At 42.5% G+C, this 22466-nt stretch overlaps 1 protein-coding gene across 1 annotated transcript; it reads left to right on the top strand.

Moving 5' to 3' along the window:
* Positions 1 to 12240: 12240 nt before the first annotated feature.
* Positions 12241 to 22079, top strand: LOC142582623 (uncharacterized). The gene is made up of 4 exons (XM_075692529.1): positions 12241 to 12455; positions 13993 to 14266; positions 16217 to 16404; positions 21852 to 22079. The coding sequence occupies exons 1-4, from the start codon at positions 12282 to 12284 to the stop codon at positions 22023 to 22025; spliced, it is 810 nt and encodes a 269-aa protein (XP_075548644.1). The 5' UTR covers positions 12241 to 12281; the 3' UTR covers positions 22026 to 22079.
* Positions 22080 to 22466: the final 387 nt, after the last annotated feature.

Below are 22466 nucleotides of genomic sequence, written 5' to 3'. Positions count from 1 at the left end.
ACACAGCTAATTGTGCTGTCCAGTTTCATTCAGTTTGACCAAGTGTTGCAAGAATTGCCTTCAGTATGAATCATTCAGTTTAGCCAGCCAAAGTCGAACTCGTACAAACTTTGGAATGTCTGCTGAGAATTTTAGCATAAATGGTATGTGTGCATCCTTCAGCAGCACTACAAGCCCAATAAGGTTTTTTGCGTTACTGTCCCCCCTCCCTTAGGGTTATGGCAGTGTCTAATTCAAGTGCTTGAGGGTATAATGGAGAATGACTCCAATTTGCTATAAATATGTGCAGTGTTGATGCAGAAATGAGAAGGCTATATAAATATGCAGGACAAGAGCTCGTAGGCCTGGTTATAAGCATGAATTAGAAATTTATAGACCAAAGGCAATATGAATACAATATGTTAAATTACATCCATATGTGGGAACTGCCCACATGAAAGGAAAGAAAGTGCAATACTTGCAACCTACCAACAGAAACATCAGTCTAGGGAAGGATTCTGTAAGGATCCACTAAGTGGACTATTTCAGCACACACTGATTAGGTAGCGCTCTAAGTTGGTAGAGCAAGCAGCAATCGTCACCGTGGGCTCTTGTGCTCTATTCATTCAGCGTGTACTGGAATGGACAGTCCACTTAGTCAACACTTACAGACTAGCCCCCTAGGGCTGTGGAAGCACGCAGTATATTAAGCTTAAGTCTGGAGTGCTACCTCCTACTTATGTGGCAAGTCCTCCTGTTTACCTGTTCCTTTTAACTGAGAGCTGAGCACCGCTTAGGTTATGTCAGAAAAAGCAACCAGCGTCCATAGAATTCAAACTATTACTATTTGCCCTATAAAAGGGGACAGTGGAGCCTAAAATGACACTTGACTTGGGCCATATTTTTCCCGATATGCCTGAGAATATTGGGATTTCCCATCAATTTGACCCTTCCTACATCACATAGCGAACAACCTGAAAACTTAACACTGTTGCGCAGAGCGATGAAGGGTCAGGATTTGAGCGAGAAAACAACACGACACCTGAGCACAAACTATAAACTGGTTTACTTTTCTGCAAATGAAGCGTACATAAAGCCTACATGCATGCACAGGAGTCTTCTTCCCAGTCTACCTACCTATTGTCAGCGATTATGCTAGTCTGTTTATTGCTGATTGAAATAGACGGCACACTGACACATGAGCCCTGAGGTACATCTTGATGTTGTATGCTTCCACGACTTCTCTTTTCCTTTGGTTCCTACTTTTCAGCAGAATCATTGTCTTGTGATAATCACCAGTTGATAGTTTGTGCTCAGGTGTCGTGTGTTGTTTTCTCGCTCAAGTCCTGTTCCTTCGTCGCTCTGCACAACAGCGTTAAGTATGTCGAACCAACTAGCCCACTGCACAATTTTCCTGATGCTGAAAACAATCGTAAACTAAAGTCTGTGAGAAACGATGAAGTGTTCTGTCGTGACATACAGATTTATGCATGATCATTTTGCTATAGAAAGATACAATTTTAGTCAATGTTAACGAAGAGCTTCACTTTTAGTTCACTTAAATAGTGTGTGTGATGCATTGTGACAGTACGAGGTCCTAGAGATGCTACTGTGGAGATATGTCAACATTGAGCCTGTTCCTGTTTAATCTATGGATAGATGCCTTCACGAAGAGTTGGAGAAACTGCACAATACAATGTTTTATATCACATGTAATAATTATGCTGTGATAAAGTGTACACGCTGAGCTTAATGGTTTAGAAAAGCTCAAGAAAAGGCTCCAGAATAGGTGTGATGGATAGGCAACCTTTTATTTGGCTCTCTTCATAGTGAAGTCTGGACGCATCACCTCAGCCACACTTAGTAAAATTTGTGGGCTCGTACTGCCCATGCCTTTACTGCACAAGTTGCCTTGGTGCTCCCAGTCTTGACAAGTAACACTTAAGCACCCTCTCATGCACATGTTTGTTTCAAAGCTACAGTTGCTAACTAAAGTAACTCCCACATGCGATTCTGTAACTCTAGACCTAACTGCAAAAATGCATGCAGTACTACGAGTTTGGCATGGAGTTCACATGACATGTGCACAACTTCAAATTTCGTATAGGCAACAGATAACTGGTAACCTGTTAGAGTAACAAAATGGATGCCAAGGAAAATTCACCCAAAGCCTTAGGCAGGAAAATGAGGTGTTGTGATGAGATAAATAGCAATCACATTTGATCGACTGACTAAAAGCTGGCAGGGGTATTGCATTTGACATGATTGAAATGAGCTGAAGCATGGCATGGTAACTGTGGCAGCCTTTACAATGCCGCACTCTCTGAATTACTCTTGTGTGCACCCATATGCTGCAGCGACCAACTGTTTTTATTCAAGAAAGCCAGGTTTGTGGTTCAGCACACATCATACGCTGGCAAACTCGCTGATTAGTCAACTCCCTCAGATCATCCGATGAGTCTGAGTGAGCCCAGCTGAGCAGTATTTTGGCGAGTTTGAGCCCGAGTGAGCTCGGCTGCGTAGTATATTCTTATGAGTTCAAGTGAGCAGCTAAGTATAATTTTGGCGAGTCTAGATAGGGAGTTCCGATTATTTTGCCAACATATATATGGTCCGTGTACTTTCGAAATTCAGGTACGACACTTGCGCATAGGTTGGAAATTAAGCTTCTCGCCAAGTGACTACTGCAGAAATGATCATAGAGCTAGAGAAGAACGATACGCCTTAATGATGCAGCGTGCCGCGCGGGATCCATGTGTGCAGCGTGCCAGTGGATGGGTGCGTGTTTGGGAAATTAAGGGGTTTCGACCCATCCACAGATAATTTCCATAATACCTTTCTCCATAGTGTATTATTGCGATAGCAATTTTTGGACACCCCAAGCGAATTTTCGCCATCGCCCTGATGTTTGGTTTAAAGTCCAAGTGTGACAAAAATTATAGTGCCCCGTTGCATCCCACATGCTGGGGTTAATTGCGAATGAAAGGGTGCGAGGGTGAGCCGAGAAGGATGGCAGCTTTATGCGCGCTGTCCACGTCCCGTGGACAGCGCGCATAAACCCTCTCCTACCCTAGCGCGCGCTAGGGTAGGAGAGCGCGCGACGTCTCTTGCCCGGCCGTGCCCGTGCATATGGCTGTCCGCGCGCAGCAGAGTGCATATACACGGCCCGCGCGTGCCACATTTTTTAAAGTAATTTGCGGTCGGTGTAAAGGCGGCAAGCCGACGTGGCTGCTGTTTCACGAGTGTTGGAAGTAGCGTTATCTAAGTTTCTGACGAAACTTAGAGAACAGTGACTTAAAACAGTGACTTCCTTAGAGGGGCCAAAATTTTGGGGCGTATGAGCGGCACGTATAGTAGAATGCAGTGTTCCATTGTAAAAAAAAAATTTTGATGTAACAAAGTAGAGTGCTGAGTGTTAGGTCTTTGTTACATCAAGGTTCAACAAAAATTAAGCGCTGGAAATCAGCGCTGGACGCATATGCAACTCCTTACTCCACACTGAAAACATTTGAGAAAACATTTTTTTAAATACTTTGTACATTTGTATAAATCCCTACCTGCAGATATTCCTCTGGTTTAGCCTAATTATGTGCTGCCTACTTACTGACGCAGCACGTATCATTGCGAAATTTATAATTTTTTGCTTTTAGAAAAAGCATCGAGTTATTGAATTTTGCGAACAGAAAAAAAATTGCAACTTCCAATATAGCGCGCTTCCTAGGCTATTAAATAGCTACAATGTTCAAGGAACGTACTGTTTCCATGAGTGGTTTACTCATGCAGTAAGATGTACTGCTCCTACACTTTGTAATAAAAAGCATATGCATCGACACATAGCAGCTGATATATTCTTGCTTATTTTCTCATCACAGAGGTAGATGGGGCACATGAACCTATATGCTCACACAAATCAACGTGACCAACTACTGCGGAGACATGGCAACGAATTCTTTGTTTACGTTGTACACCACAAGTGCGAGGTTTGCGCATTAATTTGACTTCATGAAACCCTAGTTATACTACAGGCTTTACGACAATGCTTGCATGCAGTGCGGTGAAGCGCTCGACAAAACTGCACATATTATATGGTTTGTTTGATATTAACTCGAGATGCAAACGTTTGTGCAGGCAGGCAAGCAATGTTTCCATTCACGCAGCGCACCAAAAGAGCGTGGTATATGCATTGATCTGGTTTCATGACATCGTACTTTTGCCACTAGCTTTACGGCAGTGCTTGTGTATAGTGCTGCGAAGCACGACGGAACTGCACATTATTATACGGTGTGCTCGAAATCCACTCGAGATGCAAACGTTTGTGCAGGCAGGAAACGAATGATTTAATTCACGTAGCACAACACGAGAGCGCGCTCTATGCAGTCATTTGATTTAATAAAACTCTATTTCTGCCACAGGCTTCACAGCAATACTTGTGTAGAGGGCTGTGAAGCTCGACGCAGCTGTAACAGCATCCCACGGTCCACCCGATTTTTACCGAGTTTGTTTTAAAGGGCCCCTCACAGGCTACATAACAAATTTTGGTTATACGCTGAAAGTTGTTACGTGCCCTCTAAGAAGTGTTCTACCGCAAGCATTTTTCAAATTGGTTCATTAACAGCAGAGAGAGAATGATTGAAGTGCCGCGAACACATGATTTCAGGAGGCGAACGTCGCCGCCTATGTAAACACTCTCTCGACTTTCCCCGTTTCGCCTGTGTAAGCAAATTTCCTTCACTGCGTTCTCCCATACCGGAGCCGAGGGGTCGCGCGGCGGGCATACCCTGCCGTCTTCTTTTTTTCACCGTCACCGGCACACTTCCGGTGACGGTGTCGCGCGAGCTCTTGCGCTTGTCTCGTTTCCTGTAGCGGACGATAATGCGCACTCTACACGAGAACACGTGATTAGCGGTATAAGTCAGTGCCCCAGCACTGAGGCAAACGCGAGAGGATGAAAGAGCATGTGCGCAATGCTGGAACACAGCAGACAATGACGTATAGTTTCGTTCTCTGCGCGCGTGCAAACGTCGGAAAAAGGAGGCGAAACGGAAATTCATCTCTCTTGCTACAGTGCGAAGTAAATCAAAAGCACCCAGACATTCGGGTTGTATTTTTCATTATTTCTCTAAACTTTAATTAGCCCACTGAAGCAACAGATTCAACAAATAACTGATGCTGCCTTGAATCTAAGTCACGTGTTACTCTGAGTGCCATCACAGCACAGCCTGTGCTCCTATGCAGCAGCACAGTTACGGGCATTCATCTGCTTGCTGCTGCGATAACATTATGACACTTGAACTCTGAGGTACGATTTTTGTTGTGTGAGGTTATAGATAGCCAGTAGGCTACTTGTCTGATGTTAAATGCTATGACCCACTGGCAATCCACGATGCACTCAATGAAAACGTTTTTATGCTGTGTGCGGCGTGACTCACCAGTGACCCACCCGCAAGAATTCTCGTTCTTGTGTTGCCATCTGAGGTTTGAAATTGCAACTAATATATCTTTTTACTGCACTGGACATGGGGTGGCATGTTTGTTTCGGAGAGTGGAGTGGCGGCACATTTCTCAGTTGGGTTTCTTGCAAACTTTTCGCCGCAGTTCTTGAAATACGTGCTGTTGGAATAAGTACCTGCATTTTTCTTGCTACTCCCAAACTTTTCAGCGTATCTCATAGATAGATCCTCATGCCCCTTATGGATGCAAAAAAAAAAGCACAATGCAGAGGAAACAAATAAAGTTCGTTTTGGGCCAGAAGAATGCACCAGCAACTTCGCGATCACCAGCGGATGAGTCAAGTGCTTCAGTGTCAGATGTTCAGCAGTGGACAGACAGTGAAAGCAGTGAGAAAGATAGTGTTTACGAACCATCACAGACCTCAGCCAGCATGTCGAATGGAGAGCCAGACCTGACTGATGATTCTGAGGTGAATGATTCAGGATACGATGCTCTCATTTCTCTCAGCCCATCTCTAGAGAAATGGACACCGGCAACAACCACTTAGCCTAGTGTGACACCACACTCTAGGCCGCCCACTATCATTCAGTTGCCATCTAGCCGTTATGCCCCATCTTTATGTTCACTGTTTATTACGAATGACATTTGGCAAATGATGGTCAATGAAACAAACAGGTTCACACAACAAGTGTTGAAGTCAACTACTCCTAAATCTAAATCACGGTTGAAAAATTGGACGGAAACCAATGCCAAAGAAATGAAAGCATTTATTCGAATACTGATTTGTATTGGTCTCCTCGGTCTTCCTACTCCCAAATCTAAATCAAAGTTGAAAAATTGGATGGAAACCAATCTCCAACAAACGAAAGCATTTGTTGGAATACCAATTTGTATTAATCTCGTCCATCTTCCTATCTGAGTCACTACTGGGCAAAAAGTAACTATGGTGTTGAACTCATTCGTCAAAATATGAGCCGTGACCGCCTTTTCCCTACTTTTGAGGTTCCGGCATTTTGCGGACAATTAACTGGTTGCAGAGTTGCAGGATCATGTCTTTAAGATTCATCCTCTGGTAGAGAAATTGAACCAAAATATTTGCCACTGTGCTTGAGCCGGGAAAGGAGGTTGTGATAGATGAAACAATACTGCCATGGCGTGGCAGACTTTCGTTCTTACAGAGTCAGGCTGTTCAAGGCATGTACCAAAGACGGTTACAGGCTAAAGGTTGATGTATATGCCGGAAAGTGTGACTGAACAGTTGGCATCGGACATGCCGAAGATGTATGCTTGAAACTCCTGCAAAATTACAAGGAAGTCGCGTGCCCGCTGTACGTAGACAACTTCTACATGAGCTTGCCGCTCACTCTTCGCCTTCTAAAGGAAGACACTTTCATTCGTGGCACAGTTCGCTCAGTGAGGAAAGGGCTGCCAAAAGATCTCACTGAAGTAAAGGTTGCAAATGGCAGTGTTACCGGACTTCAGTCCAAAAATGGAGTGAAGGCACTGAAGTGGATGGACAAGAGGCCTGTTCTGATACTCACACCTGTCGCCAAATATGAAGCAACTTTGGTGGACAGTGGGAAGAAAACAAGGGACGGCGCACCAATCATGAAACATCAGGCCGGTCTCGATTACAATGCAGCAAAAAAGGGCGTCGACTATAGTGACCAAATGACGTTATACCACAACTGCTTTAGAAAAGGACTCAAGTGGTACAGAAAGGTAGCTGTTGAGTTGCTTGTTGGAAGTGCCATCATAAATGCGTGGAACATTCGTGGCATGCTTGAAGGAAACTCTACGCCAATTATAAAATTTCAAGATGAACTGGCTCATTCACTGTTCGGCCCTCGTCAAGACAACATCGAAGAAACTCGTGGGAGAAGTGTCCACATGCTAAGAAAAACTGGCACATCGGCACACGACACTCAGTGGCACTGCACTGGCTGCTATGCGGCCAACAGTACCAGCAATAGCCCAAACACTACGGTGAGAGTGATAAAAGTGACCACTTTCTGTGAATAACGCTTCGGCAAGCCATTCATCTGTTTGTTATGCTTTAATTCTAAGCACAAGTAACCTGAGAAGCAAGCTAGCTTCAACTGTAAAATGAGTAGGATGAAAACTTCAAGACATGGCTAATGTTCATACTAAATTTTAGCCTTTCTCTAACTAATAAATATTTCTAACACAGGAACTGACTTCTTGTCTTTTCTAATGGCAAGCACTTTGTAGTTCAACATAGGTTTCTAGCATCTTGAATCCATTGAGGGGCTACAGAATGTATTAAAGAAAGATAAAAATGCATAGTGTTGTGCTGAATGTGATCAAGACACATGTACAAGAAACTATAGTTATTAGTTCGATGAGGACAGTAATGTGCTTTAGCAAGTTAGAAATTTGTTACCAACTTGCCCACATTCACATCTTAACAGATTTAACAATGTTTCCACTACGTGGAGAACCTTGATCTACAGTGCTTTTATCATCCTGAAGAAGGTTGGTGTTCCTATTATAACACGTGTACTTGAGAAGCTCAATCTCTCAGGATTTCATGTTGTTTTACTTGACATAAGCATACGAGGCTTACAGATTACGTGCTCGTATCTCAATGTAAACACTAACTTCCTTTTCAATGATTTTCATTTCTGTAAAAGCACAGTAAATTTCATCAGACGAGAAGTGCAAATGCGTTTTTTATTCTTTCATACTTGGTGCTTGCTATTATACAACTTACTTATATTACAACTTGCTTGTTTAGAAAACTCATAAAAAACACTCCCCCCACCTTTTCTTTTCTTCTTTTACTTTCAATTGACTCTGACTTTCATTATGTTAATAAACTTCAGAAGAGCTTGCTCTCAGGCTAGTTTGTACACACTGCTAAGAATGAAAAAATGGAGAGAAATTGGGACAAGAAAGAAAGGCCTACAGAATGCTGATTTGCGCGCGGCAATTTATATCAAGGATGGGGTGCTGGACCAGGGAAGCTAAGAAGCCGCCACAACAAACTAGGGGAGCTAGGTAAATGGCTTCGATGTCCACACAGAAACATAAATATAGGCATGTTAGAGAATGCTGTGTCATTCAACAACCCCGCGAATGTTGAAAAGTGGGACAGTGATTAGCTGAAAAGAGTTTCAGAGAGCTCCAGGGAGTGGGGAGATGGATACGGTAAGGGGGCTAGAGTGGTGACGCGCATTAAGGGCATCAAGAATGAAGTGAAAAATTATGGAACATAGGGGGATTGTCTCATCACTGCTCGATCGCTCTACACCAGATAGCCGTGGCCAGTTGCTTTAGCCGAGATTCACCTACCCTGTCATAGCATGTGCTGTGCTTGCTGCTCTGCTGTCTTTAAAATAGGCAGGTGTCAGGGAAGCATGCCCATAATGCCTGCAAGTAAGTAATAGGCGACTTGCAAAATAGTGCCCGCTCTCTTCCATACACAGCCATGGCTGAACCACTCACTAGCAAATCTGGTAAGAAAATAATGCTGACCTCCACTGTTATTTGGGCTGCAACAAGTCTGGGCTGCAAACAAGAAGACACAAGACAGAGCACTGTCATGTTTTTAGCACAGCTCGCTTTCCTAAGTAATGTACCAACAAGGTCATAATATACATTATATAAATACATCAATTTGTAAACAAAATGTTATTTTTAATATAGTCATTTTTAAAAACAGCACAAGGATGATAGCATAATTTTAGGCGTAGTGGCTGCATGCCTTAGCAATGAAAAACTTTTGTCAGAAGTTAAGCAAAGTTGTTTTGGCAACGTAAAAATGTGCATCCTCATTGCTAAAGCATTCCTGTCCGGGGAGTGCTAGGAGTTTGTCTTGGTGTGATGTAAAACCCTCCACACATTTATATAGTGCGAGAGAGAGAGGTGATGGGGGAGTGGTAGTGGCCAGTGGAGAATCCTTCCCTGAAATAAATTTCTGGCTACGTCACTGAATGTCTGCAATGCCTTGTAATAGCAACAGGTCTTGGATGGAAACACTATAGATGATACCAGTGAACCTATTGAGCCTATTCCTGTTTAGTGAGATGATGGATGTTTTCCCAAAGAATTATATAAACTGTACAATGGAATGTTTTGTACCACCTGTAATAACCATGCTGTAAGAAAAAACAGAAAGGCTGAGCTTAAATGTTGTAGGAAATCTCTTAAGAGGCTCGAGGATAGGTATAGATGACTAACTCCCGTATTCTCCACTCAACACTCCACCTGGATTCAAATGCACAGCAGCCCCGCTCCTTGACAGAGGCGGTTGCTTAGCTTTAATTAAACTTCATGTCAATTACTGTGGAACACAGCGTCGTCTTCAGTCTAGGGGTGGCACTGCGCTCAGCTCAGTGGAATGAAGCTTCCAGTCATAGATGGTTTCAGAATACAGGGTAAGTGACCTCACATTTTACTCTCTTCGTCGTGAAGTCTAGACACCAAAGCCTCGGTTTGAACAAGTAATGCTTTAAGCGCTCTCTCATGCATATGTTTGCTTTAAGGCAGAGTCAGCTTACTATTTCCTGCTTCTCCCACATGCAAATGACACAAAAATATCTCAATAAAATGATTGCGATTTAAGTGGTACACACTCTCTGCAATGTGATTAAATGTTTGTAATAAAAAAGCACTACTCATGTGCTGGTCAGCATCTGCAGCAATATGTTCACCAAGATATTTTTTTTGTCTCAATATATTCGATATTGTTGCAAATTTAAGAGGTTTTGCAGCTAACATGTAGCTGTTTACTTGTGTCTCGAGAACATACAGCTTTAGGTGAGAGGGGCGCTATATTGCATGAGACAAAGGAACATTTTTAGACTGCTTGTTTTATTTTTGTGCGAAAAACAATTGTGAAGGTTTTAATTGCAAAGTAATACAGTAGGTGTTGGCAACGCGAACAAGCCATGCAAAATGTATGCATTAGAAATGAACTATCCAGATGAGGACCCCCCACCCACTGATATATGTCAATGCTATAATATCAAATGCTGTGACATTTAACACATATGGTAACTAAAAAAAAAGGATAACTAAAGCAAGAGCAGCATTAATAAAACAACAATATCAACTGCAAAATTTATATAATTTTTCTCAAAACTTTTATCTTCACATAAACTGTGGCCTCACACACTGTGGGCACCTTTGCTAACAACCTTCACATTTCACTAGTGCTAATTCTAGCTTCCCTCTAGCTTCTAGCTCAACTGCAATGTTTTGAATGTCAGGGCATGTGCAAGTGAAAATTAGTTTGTGATGGCCATGTGGATCTGTTTCTCTGCCTGAATAATAGGGAGAGGAGGGCAATATAATTGCCTTGAGAACTATTAAGCAGAAGCAGCATGGTGGATGAGGAGCAGTGGCTGGGACAAAACATTGCAGGAGTTCAATGTAGTAAGGATACAGGAGTAATATGATTAACTTTGCAAGAATATGAGGCCATTATAACACTAAGGGAAACAGACTGGCTCATCACAATGAATTTTCAAATATTGTAACTGATCTAGAACACCTTGCACGGCTGCTGCAATTAGGAAAGAAAAATGTAGCATTGTCTTAAAAAGACAGCTTTTTTGTTTGTTCACTCTGCTATGCCACTGTACAAATTATTACTATTACTTTTTTTTCTTTTGGAACAGAAAGTCGTCATATGCCTGGAGGTTTTAGATAACCTTCTTGGTGTGCTCCCGATATATGAACAGTTCGAAAACATTAACACTGTTGCTTGGTTTATTGCCCAAGTAGACCGGCACGGAACGACTGACTAAGGAAGCAGGCATGTGAATATGCACACCCTGTAACCAATCAACCCCTATATCAATCAATTTTGTACAATTAGACCTCCATATATTGAACTTTAATGTAACAAACCGTTTTACTTTGCAGAACTTATTTGGTGTGCATACAGAAATCTTCAATTTATTGTATTCTGTTTATCTGCAATTTCAATTTACTGAAATTATAAATTCTTCTAAAATTTAAATGAGGATATGTATTGCATTTGAACTGTAAATTCTATGGACGTACAAGCGCTTTTCGGGAGTAAAGCTTCACGATTTCCTTCCCAAGTTCCTTCCCAAATTCTGCAGCAAAGTTATAAAACGACCACAGGTGACAAGCAGCTGAATGCGAGGTATCTGGTACAGACCGACGGGGGAAAACTTACAAATCACAATAGCACACATTCAGGCGAGTATGTAAACAGGCGAACTAAGCAGGGAACAAAAACACAGCACTGCTTTCATAGGTCCCGAATGATCAGAGTTTCGTCAGAGTTGGTGCAAGCACGCATCCGCAGATAAAACGGCTCCCACCGTGCATTGCCCAATACTTTGAGAGCTGACGCCTACACAACCACCGTGGTAGGTTATAGCACTTGTTTCTGCTCTGATCGTATAGTCACTGGTAGTGTTCGAATGATGTCGCGACAACGCAAGTACTTGCAATAGAGGCGACGACCTTCCACAACTCCAGAACATCACAAAAGACCGTTTGCACATGTACTAACCAGCCAAACAAACTAACCACGGCAGCGAATACCACTTAAATCGAAAATACAACGCAGAAACACATCGAAAAGGTTTCAGCATAGAGAAAGGTTACGCCCTGTTTCACAGACGCTCACAAGAAATTCAAGAAATGTCCAAAGCGCACTACCGCCGCCTTTTAAAAATCCAACGGGAGCCAAGCCAAATCAGTAACAAGTTGGCTATTTGGGTGAACTCAACGCACCCGTTCGAACCACCGGGTACGCGCAACGCCGGCCCGTAGAAGATCGTAAACAGTCCGCTGGGAATCCTCAATAGAATCCGGGAAAGTCATTTGTGGGCTTTGTGGGAGACGAAATGGCAGGTCGCGGCAGAGGCAGAGCAGCGTTCCCTGAAGTTCGGCATCAGTTGCGGCGACCGAAAGAAGAACCTGAAGAAGGCAGCCCCGTGGGACCTGGAGGCGACACCAAGACAACAGGTGAAAACGAGCAACCGCCGCCGTCCACTCCCATCAGCGCTGCTCCCAGCAAGGTAGTGGCGCCTGTCATAAACTTGCTAACCGATATGTCGGTGCCCTGCATCATTTGACATGATCGAGAATGACGTTCCTGTTGTTACGTGTATTCATATTTCTTAGTTCATGTTTTGCTTCATAGAAATAGTGCATGCTGACGTCCAAGTGTACATATTTATTCAGGTTAAATACCTAACGAGCTTAACTTTTTTAAAAGAGTGCAGGTTGCTTGCATGGGTCTTTATTTATTTATTTTTTTTAATCATCCGGCGCTAGGTTAAATGTCACTTGAGTCAAAATTGTGGCACAATATTTTAGTTCTTTGCTCAGAAAGCATAGTTTTATCATTCACTGTAATCTTAAGATCTGCTTCAGCTATATTCACTCAAACCAGGTTACTCTGCATTACATAGTTGTCCGATGGCATTGTTCAAGATATGATAAACGTCTGCACTGAATTCGCTGATGTTGCACCGTCTTTCTTGGGATGTTTGATGCGTGCATTCCTGACATGCTACCTGATCGTACACCCGTGAGCAAAAGTATACGGACCAGGGATTGCGCGATAAAACTGGTTTTCTGCTCTGTTAGTTATTCGAACTTGAAATTAAAGAGTGCAGCCGAAACTTGACATTTCGAATTTCCTAGTGGACTCATCGGTTTCCGTTTATGCATGTTAATTACTGAGAAATTCAGTTTCTTTCGGCGACCCTGTGGTCCGTATACTTTTGTTCACGGTTGTACATGTCCTCTGCTTGCATTACATTGAGCAGTGTAACTTGTCTTTTGCAATGTACTCAGTGTAATGTTTCATTTTTTTCTTTTGTATTTTGCATGGAATATTGTTATTTGAATATTAAGTCTGTTTTGGGGGATTGCCCCCCCCCCCCCTTTCCCGGAGTTTATTTAATAAAATAAATAAACCTTGAAGTGACTGACTGACAAACTCAGGATTCTAAGTGTTTGACATCATATCTATGTTAGGTTATCAGCACACCATGAACGTTTATTAATTGCCATCTGCATTCAGTTCCCAAATTTTGGTCATTGCACCATGCATTGCATGAAGAAAACAAACATAACTGTTTCCAGGGTGCACTGAATATAGTAGGCAATGAAATTTGGTTTGTTTGAGTCCAGCACAAGTGCAGGAATTATTTAATATGTCAAAAATTTGCTGCATATGCAACGTTTTCCTTTCTTTGTACAAATGGTAGATTGGGCACCTTGTTTTGTACTTCTTTTATTGCATTCCTTCTTATATTTTACAATGTCAAATGGTCAATCCCAGTGATGACTGCTATGACGTAGCACGCAAACTAATGGCAGAAGTCGGAAAGAGTGGATCCAAAAGAATGGCATAAGATCTACATTCTTTAGCTTGCAGCTGACTGCAGTATTGCTTTAGCTTTTTAGTTAGTTTAGGTATTCTTCTTTAGGGGCTAGTGCACTTTCATCGAGCCTCATTTTTGCTTTGAGATGTTAAGCCCCGTGAATCCATTGCATATTCTTCTTTGATGAAGCTACTAACAATTGTAATGCATTCTCTTTCAGCAAGAAAATGATGAGATCAAGAAACTTTGTACACAATTCAAGTACTTGCAAGCTTCAGACGCAGCCTTTGCCAAGCACCTTTCTTTGCTCACTGAGAAACTGAAGACCCCTCATGACATGGACAATGCCGTGAATGCAATGTATGAACTTTGCCTACTTGGACCAGATCAGGCTGAGGTTACGTGCCAGGCCATTGTGCAGCTTTGCCACCTGGAAATTGATGGTTGCAAGCTCAGGACCAAAGTTTTGACGAGAATGCAGCAAGAATTTGAAGGTGACCTCTTATGTTATTTAGTTGTGATAATGTCATCTTGAGTGCACATATTCAGATTGTATGTTTTACTTAAAGGCATAAGAAACTGTTGCATGCATGTTTCATGGGATGCTTGGCATCAGATGTTCTCGTGTCATTCTCCAGCTGCCGCTATGTTTGGGATCAGATTGCTGTTGATGCTGCTTCATGAATACATGTCATATACTGGCATATTCATATACTGAGCAAGCTTTGGGGCTTTACTGTGCTAAGATTGATTTCAGTATATAGTCATGCATCTCATCTGAATGCACTGAGAATATGCAGCAGACTGTGCTGTAGTCAATTACATCACAACCCTTGGTAGCCCTAATTGATGAACCAATTGAAAAGATAAACAGGAAGTTTTAGTGTTTTGAAGCACTAGAACATGATGGAGGGCCATTTCAGTTTCGATGCCATGTGAGCAGGTAGAGTATGCCTAAAGCCAAATTTGCAGTATTCAAGTAATCTGTAACCAATGAACCAGAACAAATTTTTATTTGACTACGTCATTGAAACTGCTTATCTTGAAGGTGCACAGTTGACCCGAGATGCTAGCATTGTGCGCCGTCAGAAATAAATATTGCAAAAAGTGTCAATCTCACTGTAAGAACATCAGGAGTTTTGATGAAGCCTGCGAACCCTTTAAAAACATATGGTATGTGAATTGTACAACAAACTGTCAAGTGCATGCATGTGTGACTAAATTTCTGCCAAGGCAGCATTCCTCTTCATGTAGCCAATGTAATGTATTTCATCACCTCTCATAACTTCGCAAGCAAAAGTGTAAACATTGGAAATGCAACCATTTTGTACTACTGTATGCTCTGTTCTAGTGCACACAATTTTTGGGAGGGAAGTTTACTAAAGATGATGTGTGTTATATTTGAGTATAAAACTAAATGTACAGTTGTGACAAGCAATCATCATTGGCACTAAAAAATTTCTGTGATACAATTCTGACGTTACTGCAGCTGTATGAGCTACAGTACGCTTGGGCCCACCTAAGTTTATTAGACTCTATAGAGTATATTATGAACATTATAGTTAGGCTTCCATGATCTACAAGGTGTTTAAGAAGGGCAGTATCTCAAATGTCATAGATGGCATCAAAAATGAGATTACTTTGGTGGTCAGTAGCGATAAGAACACCCAGAGAGCAATGAGGGATGCCTGCTGTACTATAGCTCGGTTACAGTAATTTCTTTAAGTAAGAACATGTCACATAATTTTTTTCTGCTCAAGTTATTAAACATAAAGAACCCAAGTTTGTCGTAAGTTGCAAGATTCGGTGAAATGGAACATACTTATGCTAGAATTTTTTATTGCCACTTTTAGTGCATTACAACCATTAAGCATGCACCACAGTTGCTATGGTGTTTTGGCACAGAATACAAGGGCGGGGGGGGGGGCAGGTTTGATTGCTAGGTACAGAGGCCGCCTTCCACTGGGGATGGAATATGGAAGCAATTGTGTACTTAGGCTTAGGTGTACATTAAGAGCTCCAGGCGGATGAAGTTAAGCAGGAGTCCTTGACCACAGCATTTCTCATAGCCTATGTGCTGCTTTGGGATATTAAACTTCATGATTGATTTCACAACCATTAGGTGTGTGTTAATGCACTACACATACTGCTTGCTTCTTCACAAAGTCTCCTAGTGTGTTTCTTAGTGTTCTTGCCTTGGATTCACTAGTGTCTCCTTTCAGTTCTGAATTTCATACAATAGTCTTCAGTTCATAATGATAATTTGTCTGATCAGTTGTTTGGCCTCTTAAAGCATTTGTATGATGTGTTATAGTCTTATTATTGTTCTTATTTTTTTAAACCAAGTATTTGTGAATTTTGGTTTTAAAACTACTACTAATGAGTGCGTAGCACTCAACTGAACACAGTTTTGGCAATTAGCTCCTTGTTTTCTGTCCTTACAGGATTCGAACAGAAAGCGGAATCGTCGCCGCAGGCATTTCTAAGTAATGCCATATTTCTTTGCGAGTTTTACACCCGTTACCTCTTGCAAGGAAAGCCTGTGAACCCACTCAGGGTACCTGTATGGAAATACCTTGAGTACATGTTGGAAAGCCGCAAGCCATTTTTCCTAAGCCATTGCTTTCGATTGGTAAGCATTCTATTTAATTTCCATTTTATGCTCAAGAACTGCATTTTCTTTTTTATGCTCATAAGACAGTGATAATGTGTGTGCCTAAGCCAGCCAGTTGTCGTCAGCAACTCATAGATTACTGTGAAAGCGTTCTTGCACTTGTTCCCATGAGCTGTAACAAGTACCACACAAGTGAATTACAGGAAACAGCACAAGCCACTTTGAAATCTTGGCTTCAGTTTTTTTTTTTTTCATTTATTTCCCCAAACCCTGGTCGCCCGCTTTCTCTACATGCCATTACATGCCTGCCCAGGCTGCCAGACAGTTTTGAATGTTAATGTCTCTGTAGTTTTTTGGTTTCTAAACATGGTGTGCGCAAGACAAAAACAGAGCTGCTCTTCTAAACGGCCCCTAAACTACTCTAAGCTTGAAAATTTGGTATTGTCTGGCAACACTGTACTGGTCTACAATGAACAGCCGCAAGGTTGTTTTTTTTATTGCCACAAGTATTTTTATCAGTATTTTTTTTTTCAGCATGATGTCATAGTAGCAATATCACAGGCATTTTATGAATGACTACACAGCGGCCATGATTTCCTGCTTGTCTTTGCTAGCGCTACCCATGTGCACACTCTCCTCCTCGCCGTGTACTTCTCTTGGAAACACATGGATACGTCAGTACCAAACGTCACCGTGGCGCTAGCGCTCGTCGTATTTTGACCAATCAACAGCTTTTAGCATAGTGACATCACATGCATGACTTTGCTGGCATCATGCCACATGAAGTTAGGACTGCAAAACCCAGGAGAAGAGTGCAAGATTGTTTTTGCTAATTTGTGGCTTCCCTGTAGCGTGTTACCATGTTTGCCAATTGATCACTGCAGCATTTTGTACATAATGCACACATTTTTTTTTTTAATGTGTTCAGATTGTCAGATGTGGTTTTATTGATGGCTGACTTATGGGTCTTAAGATGTTTATAATATTTACAAACAAGATGAGCTGCCTTCATTAAACATAGGCTACCAATTCCAACACTAATCAGTTACTTTTGTGATCTCTATCTTCATTCCTGCTTCGTTATAATTTACATGGAATGATGTTTGATAAGAAAGCTTGTGGAGGTTTTTATATATAACCTTACAGTAGTACTATATATCTACACAGTGATGTGATTTCAGCTCCAGTTGCTCCAAACTGCTCCAAAAGGCAAATCCTGTGACATCCTGCTACATACGAACAAATGTCTCCAAAGCTGCACCAAAATGTGTTTTCTGCTACTTTTGAAAATGAAACTAATCTCTATAAGTTGAGGCACTTTACTATCGCAAGCAATACCATTCTTCTCCCATAAACTTTCTTCAGCAGGAAGTATAAAATGTGAAGATGTTGAATGCTTAGCTCACCATCAACCATGTTGCAAAGACCAAGAGTTCCAGTGACGTTGAAAGTGGCAGGCTTTGCTTGGCGAAGGCAAGACAAGGCTTTCTGTTGGACAAAGTGTCACATAAGAAGAGTGCCAACTAGTCAGTATTCGTAATTGAAGAAAAGCGCAAGCATATTGCCGCACACAGAAAGGGCACATAAGTCCCTCTAAGTCCCTCCTTCAAGACAGTTCAGCAAACCGAGAATTTGTCTAGTGTTGGAATCTCAGTGCTGACACTAGTTGTTGCAAATGGGTCGCAAGCCCCAAGGGTAGCGTTGGCCTGGCGGCCTGGGGCACAACTGGAAGCATCTGAAGGTCCTGGCAAAGCATGAGTCGACTGCTAACAGAACAACTTGTTTATTCTAGCATCGCAAAAGAGCGGCCGGTCAGGTCGACCGAAGTGGAGAGACGGGAAAGCACGCTACTCGACGGAAGAATTCGGAGCCTCTCTCTTGGCGTCCGGGAGCAGCTGCTTTTATACTCTCGCAGTTGAGGGCAAGAAGGAACGTCTCATCAGAGGCGCACGTGACGGCGCTGCTCGGGCACGTTGAGACGAGTAGGTGACGCATCCGCCGGGCCGGCGCCGGTCAGACCTCCTCGCTTCACAGTTGGGGGAGCTCCTCTCCCCGGCTGCCGCGCTTTGACAAGCGTGGGCACCAACATGCACACACACACACGCACGCACACACGAAGACACGTGGCATTGGAACATGCCTGGACGCGCTTGGCGGGGAGGCGTAGCGGCGGCGCCGAACGGGCCAAAATGTCCGCCGCTTTGAACGAAGCCCTGGCGTCCGCTGCATCCGCGCCGGCTATACCGCGTGTCGTAGGCGAAACGTAACACTAGTCATTTCATATAGTCTAATATTAGCATATACATTTACATTGGGAAACATAAAAATTGTTTGGCTTTCCTTCTTTCTTTCCTTTTTTCTGCATGCCGGAGAGGCCTTAGCCACACACATCACCGTGCCACCTTGCACACCTCGCCGAATTTTATATTCAGGGCTGATCTACAGTTGTCATAATGAAATCAGAAATTTTACTGGGTATTCCTTGTGTCCAGTTTAGCATAGAACTGGCTTCAACAGATATATAAACCTCACAGTAGCCATTTGTAGTGCATTTTGTTGTAGCATGTATTGCAGTGAATATACACTGCTGGTCAATGGCCCTGTATGGTATATGTAGGGACCAAACTTAAAACTTTTCTCACCTAAAACAAAAATTGCTCAGATTTAACTTTGCAAAACAAATTGCTAGGTGGGCTTATATAAAATGCACAACTTTTGATATGTTTAGGTGGACCACCTCAATGTCTAATTCCAAGCTGAAAACATGTCACAGTGCAATTTTTGTAAATTTACAATTTTTCTCAGATATTTTCTCGTTGTTATGGGTCAAAATATTTCACCCAATTATTTGGACAATTCTAGTGCGAATCGGTAACAAAACAACTGTGGATAAATGTAAAGCTTTTATAAATGTCTCACAAATGCCCTAATTGACCTTTCCACTTACATTAATACATATTAAAAGTAGTCAGGGCATACAAAAAACAATGCACGGCAAGCACCATCTTTCCAAAATATTGAGACAAAATTTCCTGCTTTCTTTGAATTAAGATTCATTTTTCTTACGCATGTTTTGCTTTTAAAGGAGCCCTGACGACATTCGGGCTTGGTGGTAAAACAAGTGTCTGCAAATATCATACGCTACTGTGAACACTTCAGCCTAATTTTGCAGTCCTGTGTGGCACAGGGAGCTGACAAGCAGAGTGCAAAGGCACCTTTTTCTCGCTCATTTCAAACGAGGCCTCCTTCTCGCATACTTCGAAGCTGCCACCGGCTTGCATACGTCAACATATGCAAGATTCCCATAGACATCTGCTATTGGCAGATAGCTGACGTCAATCAAGAAGGGTGTTTGAATTAGGGTGCTTGGATCAGTTGGCTTCTTCCTACTGTTACTGTTGCTAAGGAGGTGGGGTGTTGGGACCTTCAACAGTGTTTGTTTGGGGCTCGAACCAGATTGACCATTGGAGAGGGTTCGGCAGGGAAGACGAGGTGATGTAAAAACAATTAAGAAAAGTTTAATACATTACAGAGGAGCAGTGTGCTCTAAGACAAAAAATACAGAAACATTCAGCATGCATGCACCTGCACACAAGTGCAGAGAAGATGCGACCATATGTCGAAGCTCGCTGGCTTTCTTATACCCTCCACCATCTGGGTATCCTCATTCTCTACTGCCCCCTGGTAGAGGGCCTTGTCAGGACACTGGTCAATTCACACAGAGGGGCATGAAAGGGAAACCACTCCTTGGCGTAGAGGGGTTGAACGTAGGACAGAGGGGAATAGGATTTGCACATTCTACGCATAATCCCGTCATGCGCACTCAATGGACAAGCCTTTTCATGTTGACAAGCTTGACGATTAGGCACACTGTGACCCACGCATTTGGCATCTGTTCCATTCATTGCTGCACAAAGTGAACCATAACACTGTGAATATTTATTGATGCAGTTTCATTGAAGTAAGCTAAAATCTGCTTTTGAATTTTAATAATAATTTCATAGTTCCGGAAGAAGCCGATAATCGTCTGCTCACTCTCGGCCACGGCTGTCTGCATAGGAATTATACTTTGGCCACTCTGCTTATTGGTATTGTAGCCATTCTGTCTTGATAATTTCTTTAGTTTTGAACACTCAACTAGCCTCAAACAATGTGGAACTAAGGCCAAATCACGGGTGCAGTGCTCAGCAATTGATACGCGTTATGCAGACCGCACGGTGGTCGGCACTTTTTTGTGCCATCTTTGGATGCTGCAGACATTGAGCTGGTGCGCTTGCGTGTCGCATGAAAATGAGAGTCATTTTGATGCACTGTGACACAATTTGGCTCCCTCAGCGATCACCCCGCACTCACCGGTGGCACAAGAATCACCCCTGGCCATACTGTCTGAGTATCGCTTTTCAATCCCTGAGCACCGTACATTTACCAGTGTGTGTGCTCACACCCGGCCGCTCCTTGCTAGATGCTTTGGCAGACTTTACTTGGTATTGAGTTATTAACAATGCTTTAAAATGCACAAGTTCGATGTGGCTACAATCTGTCGGTCAAGGTGGTGCAGGACAAGGCTGGTCCTAGCCACTCAGGAGGGCAACACTGGAGCACATGAGTGCGTGCGTGCCTTCCAGCCCTGTCATGCACAAAGCAAATGCTATGCATACGCACTGCAGTCTTGTGTCTGTGGTCTGCTCGTAGCATAGATACCGCGGCTGCCACAAGGTGCCACGGCGAGCTCGTTCACTCAAGACAACCACATTTGGTGCACTGTGGGCACCAAAATTGAAAATATTGCGGTCTACGTAAATCCCAAATTTAATAACTGCGCACCACTGTGGCATTCAGAAAGTAGAGTGTTGTAGGCATGACCTGCTCCGCCCTAACCTTCGTAGTGCAAGGCATTGAAGAAGAAGCAGGAGGACCACGAAGCGGATCAAAAGCGCTTCTGCTGAATGCATTGAAGTGCTTATTGCTGCAAGGCATTTTATTTAACAGCCTAGTTTAGCGTCAAATGCATTTCTCAATAAAAAGTGTGTGAGGGCCCCTTTAAGAATAGGGTTCAAATGGCACTCAGCCACTCAAAATATGTATTTTTCATAATGTATTTCGGAAACGCATTTCTTTAGAGCTAATTAATGTCCTCAATTTCTTTTATAAATTTAGAGAAACTAGGACCGACTTTTGGGCTGGTATGTTTGGCATAGAATGACCCATACACAAGCAAAAACAAAGTTGATATTGACAGCAAGAAAAAGCTCTGTTAACATGTTTTTACTTATTGGACAGCCGATCCTGCATCTATAGGCGATAGCAATCTTAAAGCAGATCTTAGTACTGCGTGTCTTTGATCACAGCATCTTGATCTAAAAGTTGACAGGTCTGTTTTAAATGGCTTTTCACAAATAATATTGACTCTCCATTCTTTATATTGAAAATGTAGTTTGCAAGCTCTCTCTCTCTCTTGTGTGCAGGTGCAGAGCAAGATTGGTTTCTTTGTGAAGCACAATCGTTCCGAGCTTGAAGCTAACTTCCTGACAAGACTACGAGAAGTTATCCTCGACGAAAAGGTGCCGAAAATGCACCGGTCTTCTGCATTGGAAACATTGGAGCATGCTTTGAAAGAATTGACGCTGAAAACCTCTTAGTGTTTTTTTATCCTCTCAAATAAATTGCCGTACGCTGCCATATTTTAGAAAACACTTTGGTTTTCGCCTATATTTCATCTGCATATAGTATTACCAGCATTCCCGAGCATTGTGGAACGTAGTGAAAGGTACAACAGAAGCAGTATTTTCTTGCATCGAGAGTGAGCGCTGCACTTAAAATTTGAGTTCTGTAATGAATCCTAGATTTTCTAAGTTTGATGCTTAAGTTGCTATTCATATCAAGGTTGTGCTTCTGCTAGACTAATGTGTTTTACTGAGAAACCAAAGCCACATACACGTTTTCCTGCATAACATGAATTTGCCAGCAAAATAAGTACACAGCAGAAATCTTAGAGGAAGTGCTTGGGCAGTGCGGCCCATTAGAAGTGACATCAGAAGTGTTGCTGAGGGCACTTGCAGTTCCTAGTCTACATAGCATGC

This window comes from Dermacentor variabilis, chromosome 5 (assembly GCF_050947875.1).
Source record: "Dermacentor variabilis isolate Ectoservices chromosome 5, ASM5094787v1, whole genome shotgun sequence".
Lineage (NCBI taxonomy): Eukaryota > Metazoa > Arthropoda > Arachnida > Ixodida > Ixodidae > Dermacentor > Dermacentor variabilis.
The sequence above is the reverse complement of the archived record's forward strand: the minus strand, read 5'-3'. Positions and strand labels throughout refer to the sequence as shown.